The sequence below is a fragment of the Saimiri boliviensis genome, chromosome 15, assembly GCF_048565385.1.
Source record: "Saimiri boliviensis isolate mSaiBol1 chromosome 15, mSaiBol1.pri, whole genome shotgun sequence".
In the NCBI taxonomy this organism is placed as follows: Eukaryota; Metazoa; Chordata; class Mammalia; order Primates; family Cebidae; genus Saimiri; species Saimiri boliviensis.
In genome coordinates, this window is record NC_133463.1 from 69,172,131 (window position 1) to 69,191,256 (window position 19,126).

At 40.7% G+C, this 19,126-nt stretch overlaps 1 protein-coding gene across 7 annotated transcripts in view; it reads left to right on the top strand.

Moving 5' to 3' along the window:
* Positions 1-19,126, top strand: part of COL14A1 (collagen type XIV alpha 1 chain) — a 254,139-nt gene that overhangs the window by 202,203 nt on the left and 32,810 nt on the right. For all 7 annotated transcript variants that reach the window (XM_074387087.1, XM_039464751.2, XM_039464753.2 and 4 more), the window contains 2 exons: positions 14,126-14,179; positions 14,647-14,718. In XM_074387087.1, coding sequence (XP_074243188.1) covers positions 14,126-14,179; positions 14,647-14,718 — 126 coding nt within the window. The remainder of the gene's footprint in view (positions 1-14,125; positions 14,180-14,646; positions 14,719-19,126) is intronic.

Consider the following 19,126-nt stretch of genomic DNA (forward strand, 5'->3'; position numbering starts at 1 on the left):
TTTCGTTTGCATAAAATCTCAGTGTAGTCTCTGTTCATCAAATGGAATCACTCATTGAAGGCATTCTATAACAGATTTATGTGAGTTCTTGTACATGTGGAAGGAGCGTCTAGAAATATTTATATATTTTGGCAAAGGGCGTAGGCTAAGATCCTGTGTGGTTACACACCTGGATTCCTTCGTGATTCTTGAAGTTCTGAAATTGGTAATTCTAAAGATTTAGTTCAGTGAGTTTATTTGATTTATCTGTGCATGAAGTGCAATCTTGGCAAAGAACTCACAAATCAAGCATGTTGGATTAGTGTTTGAATCATTTGGTTTTGGAATTCTGTCTTTTAAAACCAATATACCAACACAGACTTTTTATAAAGATTTTGCTATTCCTCTAAACATGTGTTCTTCTATGGGATTAAAAGTCATAGAGCTGTAATAAAGTGGTAAGATATCTGTACTTGGATTTTATTTTCCTCTCTCTTCTAATCTGGAAGTCAAACTTTTAAGGTATGTCTGATTCTTACTTTGAAAACTTAGATGGAGTGGACTTGCTTTCCCAAACTAGATTTTGAAGGATGCTCATTCTTTATAGGGCCATATTTAAAGAAAAGATTGTGTGAATCCTATGATGATTTTTTAGAAGAGATATTTGAGGGCAGTATCATTTCAATATACAGTACAAGGGAATCACATTCACACTGAATAAAACATAATGGTGCCCCTGAAATTGTGTAACATGTCTGCCTTGCTTGAGGGAATGACCACATATTTTTTTCAATTAGCCATGTCTTTTTTTTTTTTTTTTTTTTCTGGTTCATGTTCTCTCATGAGGTTGCATCAAACAGCCATGTCTTCACTGAGCACATACAATATGCCACGTACTATGCTCAGCCTGGAAAGAGTTGGTCATTACTGCCTGCAGAGAAGAATCCAGGAGGAGAGAGCTTCAGTGGCAGAGGGAGACAGGGTGTAGACTGTTTACCCAGAAGAGATGGAAGGATGGGATAAGAGCATGGCTTTTCTCTGGGACTAGAAAAACAGAAGGGTCTTCTCAGAGAAAGTAGAGAAGGAAAGAAGAAATGAAGAATGGATTAAAAACAGTTGTTTAGGTGACTCTGATCTGTTTAGTCAACTGATCTGAGAACTTAAGGATAGTCCAGTTCTAACACAGTTAGATATTAATAGTTACAGGGCAGGATTGTAAGGTAGGAGGCCCAGTACAACTTTCATGGTGGAACAGATCTTGGACATGAAGCACCCCCAAAGACATGCTGCACTGGAGGGCCACCTCTCTCTGGTTGGGCAGTGGGAGAGGAGGGGCTGTTTATAGAATAAGCATACACGCCCGGCAATTATTCCTGGCCATCCTAAAAGGCAAAGCTACGTTTGGGGAAAAAAATAATTACAACAGCAATAACAACCGTAGCATAGAACAGACAGAGAGCAAACGCAGGATGATGAGACTTAGTACTGAAATGACTGAGAAGTCCCTTCCAGAAAACTCCCTAGTGAGGCTTCACTGTCTAGAAAATCAGAGAGCTTTTTATTTTCCTCCACGCTGAGCACTTAAATCACTTCATGTTACTGTGCCTTCATTTCCCTGATTCTGCGTGAGTAAAGCCTACTCTAGGGAAAGGAGGAGGAAGCTGCAACAAACATTTTCAATGATGTTCAATGGGTGCTTTTAGCTCCTTAGACAGTATAAGGAGTAGGTGAGTGAGGTGTGCGGTAAGGGTGGTGGGCTATTCCTTACTGCTCGTTCTTCTTCCTTTTAAGTCTTTGCCTTCTCTTGTTTATGTACTTATTTTAATTTTAATTTTTAGAGATAAAAATCTCCCTCTGTGGCCCAGGCTGGATTGCAGTGGTGCAATCATGACTCACTGCAGCCTCAAGCTCCTGGGATCAAGTGATCCTCCCACCTCAGCCTACCAAGTAGCTAGGACTGCATGTTTGCACCACCATGTCTGGCTAATTTTTTTACTTTTATTTTTTTAGAGATGGGGGGTCTTGCTATGTTGCCCAGGCCAGTCTCAAACACCTGGTTTCGAGCAATTCTCCTGCCTCAGCCTCCCAAAGTGCTGGGATTACAGGCACAAGCCACCACATCTGACCAAGTCTTTGTCTTCTCTTACTGACAGCCACAAACTTAAAGCACAAACCAGGTCCCATCACCTTGACTGTAAGCTTAGGGAAAGGTTAGCACTTCTTTCCTGAAGCTGAAGCTAATAGTATCCCTGAATTTAGCCTAGAAGAAGAGAGATCTTAATAAATAATAAAAAGGAGAAGATGAAACATCTTTTCTTCTCATGTTTCTAGCTTATTCTACCTTTTCCCAAGGGGAATCTTTGACTCTTAGAGGTAGCTCTAATTCAACTTTGGGCCTGAGGCCATAAGCAAGTCCAGGAAAAACTGGACTTCTTCACTGAACTAGTTTCAGCCTCTTGCTAGGCAGCCAATAGAGTACAGTAGCACACTTTAAAAAGCAATAGTGCAAGTTCGTATTTAATAGCCAAATGCATTTAGGCATTCTGTTTTCATTCCAGGTCATTCCAACAGAAAGCATTTTGGTCCCGTCTTTCATTTGCACTGTAAATCTTGTCACCTCTTTCATCTTCTTCCTCTTCTTTCCTTGGTATCTGTGATCTCTGAGCTCCTCTAATACATGGTGGATTTCTCAGTCTCCACCCTAGACATCAGGGTGGTCCTTGGTGGAAAACTAGGAAGAACAAGCATGACATGGATTACTTTGTGTTTCCAAACCTCACTTTCCTCAGCAGTGAAGTGGAAAAAATAATATTTGACTCCATAGAATTGTCCTGGAGATTAATTCATATGAAACATTTCTCTATAAAAATGTGATTTTAGCTAGTATTATTAGTATTCACTATTTTCAAGGAAACTTAACAAGTCTGGACATTTTATAATATTTTATAAGGCTTGACATTTCGAGATGCCTTAGAAGACTAAAGAAATACAAAATTCTTTTTTTAAAAGCAAGTTAAACATTTTTTTCTTGGATTTCACCTCACAAGCATACTGGAAGCATATTTCCAGATTAGGCAGGTTTTACATCTACAAAGGATATATTCATGATGATTATCCCATTTCATCAAAAGTGAGTTAGACATGAATTGCGCTTGAGAAACTGAACTTGAGTCAACTATCTGCATTTAATTTTTATAAATGTTAAGTGGTGATGAAATATCTATCAAATATTTTATAAAATACTAAGATTTATGATAATTATTCCCTTGAGTATCTTCCTCCTTCTGAAGAGGATGTGTAAATACCATCACAAAACTAGTGGAGGGAATAATTTGATTTTCTTCTTTGTGGGTCTAGATGGGTTTTAAATAATCCCAAAAGGCCTTTGCACAATCCACCACGATGATGGTATGTGCAACTGAGACTTAATAGATTATTTTAATAATCAGATTATTTAATAAAAAGAGTAGCAATCACTATCATTAATTATTGAATCTGTACAGGTGCTTCACAAATACTGTGTTGTCTAATCCTCATAATAACTATGGGCACTAGGCATTGTCATCCCCATTTGACAAAGAGTCTAAAGCTCAGGGACTGAAAAGATGGTGCCACACGCTAGTAAGTGTTAGAGCCAGGATTTTAATCCATCTGCCTGGCCCCTACACTTCATTCTTTCCACAAAATTATACTAGTAAAGATCACTGTGGGATTTGTGAGAAAATCTTTCTCAAAGGAGATATGTAATAAGCAGGACTTCAACACGGAAGGTGTCTCACCCAGCATTTTGGAGCAATAAGAACCCAGTGTGAGTTACTTTCTTGATGAAGTAGATACTGATACTTCACCCATAAAAATATGATTTCTTGATCACTTTACACCTTGACCTGGATAGTGGCATACCTGGGCACATCTGAGAACAGAACAGCTACTAGGACATGTTTATTTTCCTGTTATTACTGACTCTAAGGATACTTCTGAAAGTGTCTGTATTTGAGACACAGGCATGGTACAAATAGTAACATCTGCTTTGCACTCTGGTTCTAATGCTCTTCTTCACCGTCGGGATACGCATTTTATATTGGTAAACCAGCAGTTTCCCAGTTTAAGTCATTGGATTATTGTTTCGTGTTTTAATATACAGTTTTCTGGAATTCATCCTCAGAGATTATATACAAAAGGTTTTAGGCATGATTTAGGAAGGTATACTTTTAAAATTCTTAATGATTCCAGCTAGGTTTTGGAATTACTAGATAATATATTGTATGAGACCTACTGATGTCTAAGTGATTTTTTTGGTAGACTATTGCTGATATTTTATTGTTTTAATTCACTGAAGCCATCACTGCAGTTTACTAAAAATGTATATATGTTTATATTTCTATATATACACAAATTAAATTATAAATAAATATGTATATATTAGAAATGATATATGTGGACCACATGTTCTCACTTATAAGTGGGAGCTGAGCAATGAGATACCATAGACACATGGAGGGTAACAGCACACACTGGGACCTGTTGTGGGGTGGGATTGGAAAAGGAGACCATTAGAATAAATAGCTAATGCATGCTGGGATAAATATCTAGGTGATGGATTGATAGATGCAGCAAACCACCATGGCACATGTTTACCTGTGTAACAAACCTGCCCATCCTGCACATATATCCCAGAAATAAAAATAAAATAGTATACGTGGTACATGTACAAGATATGTAGGTTTGTAACATAGGCAAACATGTGACATGGGGGTTGGTTGCATAGATTATTTCACCACCCAGGTATTAAGCTATTGAGCCTAGTAGACATTAATTATTTTTCCTGATTCTTTCCCTGCTCTCCTCCTTCACCCACTGACAGGTCCCAGTGTGTGTTGTTTCCCTCTGTGTGTCCGTGTGTTCTCACCATTTAGCTCCCACTTATAAGTGAGAACATGCAGAATCTGGTTTTTCTGTTCCTGCTTAAGTTTGCTAAGGATAATGGCCTCCAGCTCCATCCATGTCCTTGCAAAGGACATGATCTTGTTCCGTTTTATGGCTTCATAGTAGTCTACAGTGTTTATATACTACATTTTCTTTTTTTTTTATTGCATTTTAGGTTTTGGGGTACATGTGATGAACATGCAAGATTGTTGCATAGGTACACACATGGCAGTGTGCTTTGCTGCCTTCCGTCCCCTCATTACTACATTTTCTTTATGCAGTCTATCATTGATGGGCATTTAGGTTGATTCCATGTCTCAGCTGTTGTGAATAGTGATGTCGTGAACCTACACATGCATGTGTCTTTATGACAGAACAATTTATATTCATTTGAGTGTATACCCAGTAATGGAATTGCAGATTCAATGGTAGTTTCGTCTTTAGGTCTTTGAGGAATCACCACATTGCCTTCCACAATGGTTGAACTAATTTACACTCCCACCAATAGTGTAAAAGCATTCCTTTTTCTCTACAACTTTGCCAGTATCTGTCTTTTTGTTTGGTTTTGTTTTTAACTTTTTAATAATAGGTGTCCTGATTAGTGTGAGATGATATCTCATTGGTTTTGATTTGCATTTCTCTAATGATCAGTGATCTCTAATGATATAATGATCTCAATAACGATATTGAGCTTTTTTAAAATATGATTATTGGTTTCTTTTGAAAAGAAGACATACGTGTCCTTTGCCTACTTTTTAATGGGGTTGTTTCATATTTTTTTTCTTGTAAGTTTGTTTAAATTCCTTATAGATGCTAGATATTAGACCTTTGTCAGATGCATAGTTTGCAAAAATTTCCTCCCATTCTGTAGGTTGCCTGTTTAGCCTGTTGATAGTTTTTTGGTTTTTGTTTTTTGGCTGTGCAGAAGCTCTTTAGTATAATTAGAGCCCACTTGTCAAGTTTTGCTTCCATTGCAATTGCTTTTGGCATCTTTGTCATGAAATCTTTTCCCATGTCTATGTCCTGAACGGTACTACCTAGGTCGTTTTCCAGGGTTTTTATAGTTTTGGGTTTTACACTTAAATTTTTAATCCATCTTGAGTTAATGATTATGTATGGTATAAGGAAAGGGTCCAGTTTCAATCTTCTGCATATGGCTAGCCAGTTACCCCAGCACCATTTATTGAATAAGGAGTCACTTCCCCATTGCTTGTTTTTGTCAGGTTTGTCAAAGATCAGATAGTTGTTGGTGTGTGGTCTTATTTCTGGGTTCTGTATTCTGCTCCATTGGTCTATGTGTCTGTTCTTGTACCAGTGCCATGTTCTTTTGGTTACTGTAGCCCTGTAGTATAGTTTGAAGTCATGAAGTGTGATACCTCTAGCTTTGTTCTTTTTGCTTAGGATTGCCTTGGCTATAAGAATGAGATAATGTACCTTTAAGTAACATGGATGGAGCTGGATATGATTATCCTGAGTGAACTAATACAGGAATAGAGAACCAAATATCACATGTTCTCACTTATAAGTGGGAGCTAAACGTTGAGTACATATGGGCACAAAGAAGGGAAAAATGGACCCTAGGACCTACTTGAGGGTGGAGGGGGAGAGGAGGATAAGGATCAAAAAACTACCTGTTGGATACTATGCTTATTACCTGGGTAACAAAATAATCTGTACAACAGACCCCTGTGACATGCAGTTTATAACAAACCAGCACATATACCCCTGGACCTAAAATAAAAGTTTAACAATAAATGAATAAGTAAATAAAATAGGATAGATAGATAGATAGATAGATAGGTAGATAGATAGATAGACAGATAGTTAGATAGATGTTTGTATTTATCTGTGCATATATACATATACATTTTTAATGGGCGTATGTGCATGTTTGTGTTACTGAAAATTCCCCTGCATGACCCAATGCAAGGACTGATCTTGGATCTCTAGCCTGGGACAGTGTTTGCAGAGTCTGTGGCTTCTAGTTGCTTGGCCTCAATCTGGTGGTTGATCTTAATCCTTTGCTGCAAGTAGCAGCCTTATTTCTAATGGCTGACTGCCACACTGGTCTGCTTACGGAAGTCCAGAGCCATGCCACAGGGTTGAAATGGTGCAATGGGGGTTTCTTCAACCAATTCTCTAACCCTGACTGTTTGAGCGTGGCCCCTGTCAACAAATTCATCTGTTACCAGCTGCTTACAGACCCACTCTACCCAAGAATGTTGTGTCAGTTGAATGACCTTCACAATTGGCCAGAATTTTAAGGTTAATATCATGACCTACCATTGTTGGCTTCAACAAAGACATGAATGAAGAATATCATAATTGAGTCACTAGTTTTAAGCAGTATTTCTGCTGGCTACAGAAACATAGATATTCTCCCTTCTGACTTGAATTTCAGTTGCAGCACTATTTATGGACGAGTCAATTTTTTAGATACCATAAGCACAGTACCTAGAAACTACAAACTTTTAAAGAGCCTACCAAAAAAATGTTTAGAGACAAACACACACACACACACACACACACACACACACACACACACACATATATTTGTTCTAGAGTATGGAAAACAAAACTGAAAAACGGAAATTAAGAAATGTTTAAGTAAATGTCTGTATGTGCTTTGCCAGTTTCAGCGATAGTTAAATTTAGTGTTTATTCAAATATTAGTCATTTTGAAAGCAAATTGTGGGTTAGATATACTTTTGTTGATAAATCGTAGCCAACCATAATTTAATAAGTTGCCCATAGGCAAATGTTTTTAAAAACAAATTATAAAAATCCTTTCAAGTTTTTATAGCAAGAATTATTTTTAATGTGTACTGTGGGTGCATACTAATATTTTGAGGTAGGAATATTAAAAGGGAAAAATGCCTAGAGCTATTCATGTTATTAAAAAAAAAATCCCTGTCTGTTGGGTGACTGATTTCATTCATTTAAAAAGAAAATTGTCAGCCTAAGTGAATTCACATATTATGCTTATTGTTCAACCTCCTATTTCCTAATATTCATTGTACATTGCTTCAGTTTTCTGATTTTTGGTGTTTGTTTGTTTCTGAGACAGAGTCTCACTCTCTCACCCAGGCTGGAGTGCAGTGGCACGATCTCGGCTCACTGCAACCTCCACCTCCTGGGTTGAAGCAGTTCTCCTGCCTCAGCCATTCGAGTTGCTGGGATTCGGGCATAAGCCACCACGCCCAGCTAGTTGTGTATTTTTAGTAGAGATGGGATTTCGCCATGTTGGTCAGGCTGGTCTCGAACTCCTGACCTCAGGTGATTCGTCCTCCTCAACCTCTCAGCATGCTAGGATTACAGTCATGAGCCACTGTGCCTGGCCAAGTGTTCTGCTTTTTATGAGGCTGCTTAATCCCTAAACACACATCTTCTTAGATTGGCTCCCTGGTGTGAAATGGAAAATTTATAGATATAGATAGGTTTTGGGAAATGCAAGTACCTTTTTAGCTGTTAATAGGTGAAGACCATTCAATGAGCTTTGATTTAGTTAGGCTGAATGACAAAGCTAGAATTCGCAATTAATTTACCCTACAAAATGCAGATACTTTGCAAAATTTTTCTTTTCACCAAGTTTATTGCTTTTATATAAAAAGCTTCTGCTACTGCTCCTCACCCTGAAGTGAAGATGTGAGAAGAAGGGCCTGAACGCTGCCCTTATAAGAGTTGACTGGCTTGCTCAGTGAGAGCTGTAACATGCAGTCATGCGTGAATAGGGAGACTAATGGCATGGGCCCAATCATTCTGATTACTTGATTTAAATTCCACCTCTTTGTGAAAATTTATCTGTATCCCGAAGCCTGGGTTAAGTGCTCTTCCTACATGTTCCCATTGGGACTCTACAGTCTTTCAGCATATCATACTGTTGGTTTCTTTTCATTGTTTGACTGTTGTCAAAACTGTAAACTCTTAGAAAAGTGACCACCTTGTTCATCATTGTCTACCTAGAGGCTAGCAGAATGCCCAGCGTGTAGTACCTGTACAGACATTTCTGGACAAATACAAGGCTTCCAAATAAAAATCTTTCAAAGGTAGATTTACTGGTGTCATTTAAGAGCTTAAAAATGAAATGATTTTATGAGATGGAAAATGTGAGCATGTTTAATTAGAGTGAAAAAGAAATTTTAGAGAAAAATGGCTTTGTGTTTTTGAAATGGTGTTAAGGGTAATATCCTTTCAGTTCTCACGACTTATAATAAGGAAATTTTAATTTGGCATAATGCAAACAGATAACTCACAGTAGTCTTAAAAACACCTTTGTTCTTGGCTGGATGTGGTGGCTCATGCCTGTAATTCCAGCACTTTGGGAGGCCGAGGCAAGTGGATCGCTTGAGGTCAGGAGTTTGAGACCAGCCTGGCCAACATGGTGAAACCCTGTCTCTAGTAAAAATACGAAATTAGCTGGACGTGGTAGCACATGCCTGTAATCCCAGCCACTCAGGAGGCTGAGGTAGGAGAATTTCTTGAACCTGGGAGGCAGAGGTTGCTGTGAGCTGAGATTGTGCCACTGTACTCCAGCCTAGACAACAAAGTGAGTGAGACTCTGTCTCAAAAAACAGAAACAAAAACAAAAACCCGCCTTTGTCTTTGAACCATTAAAACCAAAGTGTTTAGAATTTTATGACAGTCCAAGAAAAAAAGTGCCAGAATAAAATGCGTTGTACTGGATGCTACTGGTGCCCTGATTGGACCCCCTTTACCTGGCAGGTGAACTACATCTCCAGCTGCTATGGTGCTGACTGCTGACAACTCATAACTGTCCCCTTCTCCAGATAATTGCCCTTGGAAATGTTATCTTGACCCCTGGTCAACGACTAACACATATGGTTCATAGAATCTTCCTGTAGGTCAACTCTGATATGTAATTTACACTCCAGAGCTCCCCGTGGGATCACGCAGAGGTTTAGATAACTCACTACGCTACCTAACCTCTTCCTTGGCGCTACCCTGCTTCCTTTACTACCTTACAGGTTTCTTCCAAGAATACTCCTACAATAAATCAAATACATAAGGATCTGGGTCTGCCTCTAGGATTCTAACCCTAAGCTTTTACTAAAATGAAATTTCAGCTGCTGAAGGTAGGATGACTCCTGATGTCTTTTTGACACACTCGTGGAGCGTTCAAGAGCAAAAGGAATAACACCAGCATTCCCCTTGCTCTACACATTTCTGGACTCATTCTACCTGTGACTCACACGTATTCAACATGATAAGCAGAGCAGAAGCCTCAATTTTATTCAAATTAAGTATTTATTTGTGCAGTACATTTTAAGATGGAGTCCTCACTCTGTTAGCCAGGCTGGAGTGCAGTGGCATAATCTTGACCCACTGCAGCTTCCACCTTCTGGGTTCAAGTGATTCTCATGCCTCAGCTTCCCAAGTAGCTGGGATTACAGGCACTCACCACCGTGTCTGGCTAAGTTTTGCATTTTTAGTAGAGACAGGATTTCACCATGTTAGCCAGGCTGATCTCAAACTCCTGACCTCAGGTCATCCGCCCGCCTCAACCTCCCAAAGTGCTGGTATTACAGGTGTGAGCCATTGCGCCTGGCCATGTGCAGTACCCATTTTGTGCCAGCAATGTGTTAAAGTGTTAGGAAAGTAGCAATGAATAAAACATAATGTCTGCCCTCAAAAAAAGAAGAGAACAAATTCCAACTTTTGAGGATTCTCTTTAGGTAGAACTGGAAGCAAACATCTTGTCCAGTCTCTGCTTTATTTGTTTTTGAGACAGGGTCTCACTCTATCACCCAGACTGGAGTACAGTGGTGTGATCACAGCTCACTGAAGTTTCAGCCTTTTGGGCTCAAGCAATTCTCCAGAGTAGCTGGGACTATAGGTGCAAGCCACCACACCAAGCTCTTTTTTTTTTTTTTTTTTGGTAGAGGTGGGGATTTCTCTATGTTGCCCAGGCTAGTCTTGAACTCCTGGGCTCAAGCGATCCTTTTGCCTCAGCCTCCCAACATGCTGGGATTACAGTTGTGAGCCACCACACCTAGCTGCAGCCTCTGCTTTTGATTTGAGCACACTGAAGCACTAACCCCTTCACCAAATTGAGCTCCTATGGAGGAGCAACATTTCATCTTTCCTTCCAGATGATAAGCACATTGTGTCCATAAATCAAGTGAATTTAAACCTCTTCACAGTGTCATAGATGAGAGCACTGACAGATGGTTGTTTTTTAAACTCCTTCTCACATGGTTTGAGAGAGGGGGATAAATATGTTATTTCCTGCTGCTCTTCCTTGGAGCAATGCCATTTTCTGCAGTTTCTTTTCTGCAGTTTGCCTCCTGTGAAAAAGTTTCTCCTCACTTGTTTTTGGAATGTTCCCCCTCTGGACACAGCCCGGTAGAGACTGAGAGAGAACTCCTGGCCTAACACTGCAGTTTTGGTTGCTGGCAGTTGTGTTGGCCACGTGTCCTCTGTGGGCTCATGCGTGTGTGCATGTTCACTCCCTATATGGTGCTGGGAGAGTTTTAAAGCAGGAAGCAAAAGATGCCTTTTTGAAAATGTCTTCTTATGTTAGTGAGTATGTGTCCAGGGTTCATTTTTCTGAGAACTTCATCTCAGAAATAAGAATATATTATTTAAAATGCCTTTAAAAAAATAGATTTCTTTTCAACCCTCTCTTGGCCCCAGGTTTTCTCACTTGTAATATGAAGGAATTGGAAAGGGTAAGTTCTAACGTTCTGTTCATCTGTTACATATTCTGATTGCTTTTGCCTTCTTCCTGGACATACTACATTTAAACACCATTTACAATAACTTTCTGGTTGGGTGCAATGCTCATGCCTATAATCCCAGCACTTTGGGAGGTTAAGGCATGCTGATTACTCGAACCCAGGAGTCCAAGACCAGCCTAAGCAATGTGACGAAACTCTATATTTACAAAACATACAAAAATTAGCCAGGCCTGATAGCACATGCCTGTAGTCCTAGCCATGTGGGAGGCTGAGGTGGGCAGATCACTTGCAGCCAGGAGGTCAAGACTGTGGTGAGTCGTGATTGTGCCACTGTACTCCAGCCTGGGTGACAGAGCAAATAAAATAGGTTGTTTCAACTTATACCAGTATTCATTTTTATTGGTTAGTTAGCAGATTTAAGGACCTGTGCATGTGTGTGTGTGTAATATACTCTGTGTCAGGGTTTATCAATACCAATAGTTTTGGTTGAAGTGAAAGAAATAAGTAGTAGTAAAAATAAAAATGCTAACTTATATATAGAACTGGATAGCTATTAAATAAACAACCCTAAAATCTCAGTGGTTTAATGCGATGAAATGAAATACAATAAAAGTTTAGTTTGTTCACAATTCTGAGCTGTCAGCAAGGGTGGGTGGAGGAATGGAGGGTAGGAAGTCCCTGCTTCACACAGTCATGTAGAAACTCGAGGTCTTTTCATCTTGGAACACTCTCATCTTCAACATGTGGGCTTTCAAATTGCTTCAGAGTGAGAAAATAAAGTGTAGCATCACCCACTGGAAATGTTTATGAGCCACAACTGAAAGTAGCCCCTTTTCATTGGCCGGAGCTCAGCCATGTGGCTCCAGCAAAGTTGCAACGAAGCTGCAAAACAGCTAAGCCACGTGCCCAGGGAGGAAGGGAAACCCACAGGTACCCGTGAGCCCGTGTATCCTCTGCCTTATCTGGTTTCTAACTTGCTATCATTCTGAAGTTGAGAGTGTGGTGAAGGGCCTTGCTGACCAGTGTTTCTCCCCCACACTCATCCTGCCCCTGCGTATTACTGTTCTTACGCTACTAATAAAGACATACCCAAGACCGGGTAAGGAAAGAGGTTTAACTGACTTAAAGTTTCATATGGCTGGGGAGGCCTCACGATCATGGCAGAAGAAAAGGAGGAGGAAAGTGATGTCTTACATGACAACAGGCAAGAGAGCGTGTGCAGGGGAACTCCCATTTATAAAACCATCAGATCTCCTGAGACTTACTCACTAGCCTGAGAACCTCATGGAAAAGATCCACCCCTGTGATTCAGTTACCTCCCACTAGGTCCCTCTCCTGACATGTGGGAATTATGGGAGCTACAATTTAAGATGAGATTTGGGTGGGGATACAGCCAAACCGTATCACCCTGTCTTTGCACCACCTCTCGTATTCTCCCAACTCATACACCATTTCCTTTCTCTCAGCCTTATCACTGCTGTCTTCTATTTGACACCCTGAGGTAGGGAGACATAATGTGAGTCTGGACAGACATAAAAGATGGATTTTCATGCTAAGCTAAGTGGAAAAGATTCCTCACTGGAAAAGTGGCAGGAATCTCAGACAGGGGATTGGGAGAGTCTGCAAAGATGCCAGGAGAGGTTTCAGTTGAAAATAATTATTCCAATGGGACACCAAACCCATGGTGAAAATTCACTTTTCTCCCTGTAGTATCAGTTGGTGTTCAGAACAAATTTTATGAATATGATAAAAATTTAGATTGAAGATTTCTCTCTTAAGTTAACTGTTTTGGAAAGGCCAGCATTCACACTTAAGAGCTATAAACATTTAGGAGTAAGTCATTCCAGCTCTTACAGTTTTTTAAGCACTTAACATTAAAAATAACACACATACACATATATTCTATAATTTAGGAAGATTTTTTATAAAGAACATCACTTGCTTTCTGCTAGAGAATAGGGAGCAAGCACTTGCTCATCTGTAAGCCCACGATGACACTCAGAAAATCTGCCCAAGTAGTCAAAGCTCATCATGCTGCAGGAAATCCTCCCAAATCTCCTCCAGCTTACTCTTGAGGTTGCAGGCTTTCAGATACTGTCGTACTCCTAATGAAAAACATATCCCTCTGATAGGGATCCCCTGCCCAAGACTCACTTAGGTCGTGAAAGACACTAATTCATCTTTTCATCTGGTCATTAACGACCAAGAATGGATCCTCTTTCCATTTGTTATGCTTAGTTTAGTAAAAGCACTCTTTGGAAGCAGGTTCCTGTTTCGGTTTGTAGGTGGCATTTCTTATACCTAAAATTCTTGCACCGAACAATTTAATGGAGCCAACAGACACAAACATCTTGCCAGTAACAATTTCCATGAAGAGTTTTAAGGCAGGGAATCCTTGAATCTTGGGAGTCCAGAGCAAGCAGCAGGACTGGACCCCCAAACCTGAAAAGGAATTAGACGAGCCCATTCTGCAAGCCATAGAAAGCACTGCTGAACTGACACACTGTGTTTCTTTCTGTCAGGGCCTTCCAGGAAAGGACGGGTCCTCGGGACCTCCAGGACCACCAGGGCCAATAGTAAGTCTGTTCAGAAACTACTGGGACATACTCTGCTTTAAAGCATTTCATTTCTTTTGAGAGGTTTTCTTTTGCCAGATCTTTTACTCAGGAGCCGTATTTACTATAATGTAACGACTCATCCCTTGGTATAGAACTCTCCCTAAAACATTTTAAAAAGATGATGTATCCATATTGCCTGATTATTCTCTCCTGAGCCATTTTGCCAGAGGATCACCCGCCTTGATTTAGCTTTTATTAAATCACAAGTAAGGCTTGAATTTGAAAAACCACACCTGACCTGTAGTGAGGAAACTTAAAAAAGTCTTCCCTCCATTTTTGGGAATTGAGAAGAGGAATGAGGTCCTGGCGATGAGGGGGAGGGAAGCTATCATGGTATGTATTTGTTACTCTTGCTTAAAAGTTGGCTGTCATTGATGAGAATTTGTGACTCCTGACTTTGCTCCATTTTCCTACCTCTCTCCTAGGGCATTCCTGGGGCCCCTGGAGTCCCTGGCATCACAGGAAGCATGGGACCACAAGGCGCCCTGGGACCTCCCGTGAGTATGCAGCAGTAGCTGGTCAGGATGTATGTCCCGTTGTCACGTTTTCTTATGTGTTTAAATTTACCAGCATCTCTATCAGAAATGTGTATTCAGTACTGGATTCCATGGGGATTCATAAAGGAAATCAGAAGAGCTCCTAGGATAAAGATCAAGATCAGATTGTATGTATGCCAAGGGTAAAGATAAATGGTCCTAACGGAATAATCTGTCATGCTTTTGTTTACGTATGTTTCTATTGCTTGCTATTCTGCATTTGGCTGCGTAAACTCAATATCATCTTTCCAGAGATTGGGTACAACAGCTATGTGTTAATCAAGCCGGGTTCCCAAAGGGAAAAATACAAAGCTTGGGAAATTCTAGGTTTAATGGGAGTGAGATTAGACTTTTTTTCCGCATTCCGCAAGACAGAATTTCCCATTAAAACACACACTCACACATAAATGAGAGGTGTGATAAGTGAAAACACAATGAACAGAACTCAGCACCTCTTCTTTCTGTACTTCTAGTCTCTTAGGTTGGTGTTTAAATGTGATCAATGGGAGGGGAAGGGATAAGGTGAAAGAAAAACAAATGAGCACATCTGGGCCTGTTTCTTCATCTGTAAAATGAGGTCATTGTATTACATGGCCTCTGGAGACATGCTTGGCATCTTCTGGTGACATGCAAGTTGTTCCTTCTAGGTGTAGCTGTTAGTCACCATTCTGACAGTAACTGTGAACTGCTAAGTCTGCATCCATAAACGAAAATATTGAAAAATGCAAAGATGTGTATGACTGTAAACACACTAAGAATGTGTGGAGCAGTGAAATCTGATGGATGAAGATGGAAAAGTCTAGTGAATTAGATTCCTATTACCACTTAACAAATTGTCACAATCTCAGTGGCTTAAAACAACACAAATTTGTTATCTTACAGTTCTGCGGGTCAGAAGTCTGGCATGGGTCTCACTGAGTTAAAGACAAGGTGTCCATATATTTCCCTTCTGGAGGATACAGGAGAGACTCTCTTTCCTTGCCTTTTCTAGCTTCTAAAGGCCTCCCACATTCCTTGGCTTATGGTCCGCTTCCATCTTCAAAGCCAGCAATGCCGCATCTCTCTGGCCTTTCTGCCATAGCCACTTCCCTCTGACCACAGCCAGGAAAGGTTCTCTTCGGGACCTATGTGACTACATTCAGGCCACCTGAATCTCCAATCTCTCTAAATAATTCCCAAATTCTTAACTCAAATTTTTAAGTCACATTTGCCAAGTCCCTTTTGCCACATAAGGTATCATATTCATAGGTTCTGGGGATTAGGGAATAGAAGTTTGAGGGGCCATTTTTCTGCCTACCATAGTAAACAAGATAGAACAGCAATATTGGTTCTCATTTTGAAAGTGGCCTGTCTTCCTCGAGCAACCCAGAGAGTCTTCTTCCTCTTATTCTTGAAACTCATTTTAATGAAATTATTTCATCCTCAGAATCCTTTTCTGGGCCATGATTCACATGAGACATATGCAGGTACACAAACCCATACAGGGTATGCACATAAAAAAAATGCATCTTGATTTTAGCAAAACATCCTGATTTGCACATCCAAATAAATTTATTCTTAGTAATCACTTTATACAGCTGTATCTTTATTCCAACTACACTGTCATTCAAAATGCTTTTAGATCTCTTTGTATCAACCTAGTAATGGGTCACAGAAGAAAATCTGATTGCTTTATCTTCACACATCCCTTTTCTTAATTCAAAAAGATGTTGCCAAGTATAACCCATCACATAGAAACATACACTGAAACCCACATGTGTGAGCACGTGAAAAAAATGCATGTACACTCACACACACACGTATGCACACATCCGTCTTCATCATCCTCTCACTGAAAGCTTATCTTGCAGTGAAACAAGAAGGAGCTATAGAAAAGATTAACTAAATGGCTGAAATTTTTCTAAACATTGAAAAATATATCAATCTAAATCCAAGAAGATCCTGAGCCCCCAAAAAGGGTAAATATGGAAAACAGCATGTAGAGATACATGATTTCAAACTGAGAAGTAGCTGTGTAAGCCACATCACTTGCACAAATATTCGTTTGATTCTAGGCTGTTTCATACCAGAAGAGAAACTTAAAAACATACTGTCTGCTGTTTGGCTTCGGTCTGCGTCCCAGAATGTGCTCCTGGGAACCAGAGTTTTAAATATATCCACAGTGCCATACAGCAAGGGGTTCTCGTCAAAGAAGTGCCCCTGACATGACCCTAACTAGCTGTGGAAGCCACATGCACAGAAACTGCATGCCTAATCTGTTTCTCATTCATGGGAAGTTTCAGGACATCAATGACTTTGAGGCATCCAGAAGTGAAACTAGAAAACACCCAAAACTAGTTTAATTTGGTTAGACAATAAATACATTTGGGCATGCGTTTTTTTGTTCTTACTGGCATCTCCTAGAACTAGTTTCTCGTAACCCAGGCTAGGAAAAAGCAAGCTCTAGACTGATCCTGACCCAAGAGGGAAAGGGGAAGAGGGAAGGAAAGAAGTGCAGGCCCTGAGAGCTTTGGGAGAGTTGACCTGGGGTGTGAAGAGCTAGAATGAGACCTGGAATCACTGAATAACTATGATAGCACCCTGCTCACCCACCTGGCCTGTGGTGGCTCTGGATTAGACTCTAAATGTAGCATATACAAAAATACTAACAAAATTTTCCCAGAAATAAAACCCTTGTTAATAATGTTATTTTTGTTATAAATCAGCAGAAAGGGGTCCTTGATAGCAGCAGGAGGGGTCTTCGTGCCATTGACGCTTTGATCAGAGGCAGAAACCATTTGGTCTGTAAGCACTGGGTAGGGATACCACAGTCGGCTTGGGGATTTCCTCCCAAAAGCCAGTTGCTCTCTGAACTGTCCAGCCCGGACTTTTTTGGGCCCGCTGGCTCCCAGATGCTTGCTGGCTGCCAGACTGGCATGACTGTGACAGCAGGCTCTGTGTCATGGTGTTAAGGCCTTGACTGATTTCCCATGGATGTCTGTCTAGGAAGGCGGGAGGGAAAGGGACCAAGAAGGACAGGCTGCACTGCTGAAAATAGCAACATGTTTCCTACAGTGGGTGCCAGAAACGCTTGCTTTTGTGCACTCTGCCTTCAGCTGCCGGCTCCCTAGGGCAGATTGTACATAGCTGCTGCTGAGGTCCTAATTCTTACCTAAGTTTTAAGTATTGGCTTAGGTACGGTTCCTGCCCTGCAGTTGTTAGAGAGTGATAAAACACACAAAGGAAGGAGCTGCTTACTGCTGCGGCTGTGTGTTCAGCCAGGTAGACAGGTCCAGGGTTCTATCACTGAAAGAGCATTGCATTAGAAGTCAGCATATGTGGGTTCTTGATGCAGCCGTGTCGTGACTCGAAGTAGCTGTGTAAGCCCCATCACCTGCACAAATCATCTAGCCTTTCAGAATGTCAGTTTCCTAATTCATTCATTTAAAATGTTTAGGGAATGAACACAACAGATATAAGACTACATGGTGGGGAGGGGTCGTGAGGGATACAAAAGACATCAAGACATTTTTCCATACATATGAGAACTCTAGAGAGAATGATATTTTTAGATAAAAAGCAGTAATAACGGACAGAAAGTGTGAAATGCCTTAAGGAAAAGACAAGGAAGTTGCTATGAAAGTTCCATTAAGAGGGAGCCACAGTGGCTCAGGCCAGTCGTCCTGGCGCTTGAGGAGGTGAGGCTACACATTCGAGGCCAGCCTGGGCAACATAAGAACCTCTCATTCATTTAAAAAAAAAAAAAAAAAAAAAAGGCCTGGTGCCGTGGCTCATGCTTGTAATCCCTGCACTTTGGGAGGCCAGGGCGGGTGGATCACCTGAGGTCAGGAGTTCGAGACCAGCCTGGCCAACATGGAGAAACCCCATCTCTACTAAAAATACAAACACTAGCCAAGCATGGTAGCACATGCCTGTAATCCCAGCTATTTGGGAGGCTGAGGCAGGAGAATCTCTTAGACCTGCGAGGCGGAGGTTGCGGTGAGCCGAGATCGCACCATTGCACTCCAGCCTGGGCAACAAGAGCAAAACTCCGTCTCAAAAAAAAAAGAAAAAGAAAGAAAGAAAAAGGAAACTCCATTAAGAGAGACCCCTAAGCTGAGGGGTGGGAGAGTCAGCCTCAGAAGGAGAGGGCATTTTGATGAGATCTTGGAATTTGGGTAGGATTCCCACCCACAAAGACAGAAAGACTGCCTCACTTAGGTGGCAGTTGCAGAAAAACATAAGGCAAACACAGAGCACCCCGTCTTTGTGAATTTTAATATTTTTCAATTATTTCTCTAGCTCCATCACAAGTACCGCAGTTTCATTTCATGCTCTGCCCACTGCTCACAAAGACTATCCCAGGAGGCTGTCATTGGCCCTCGGGCCT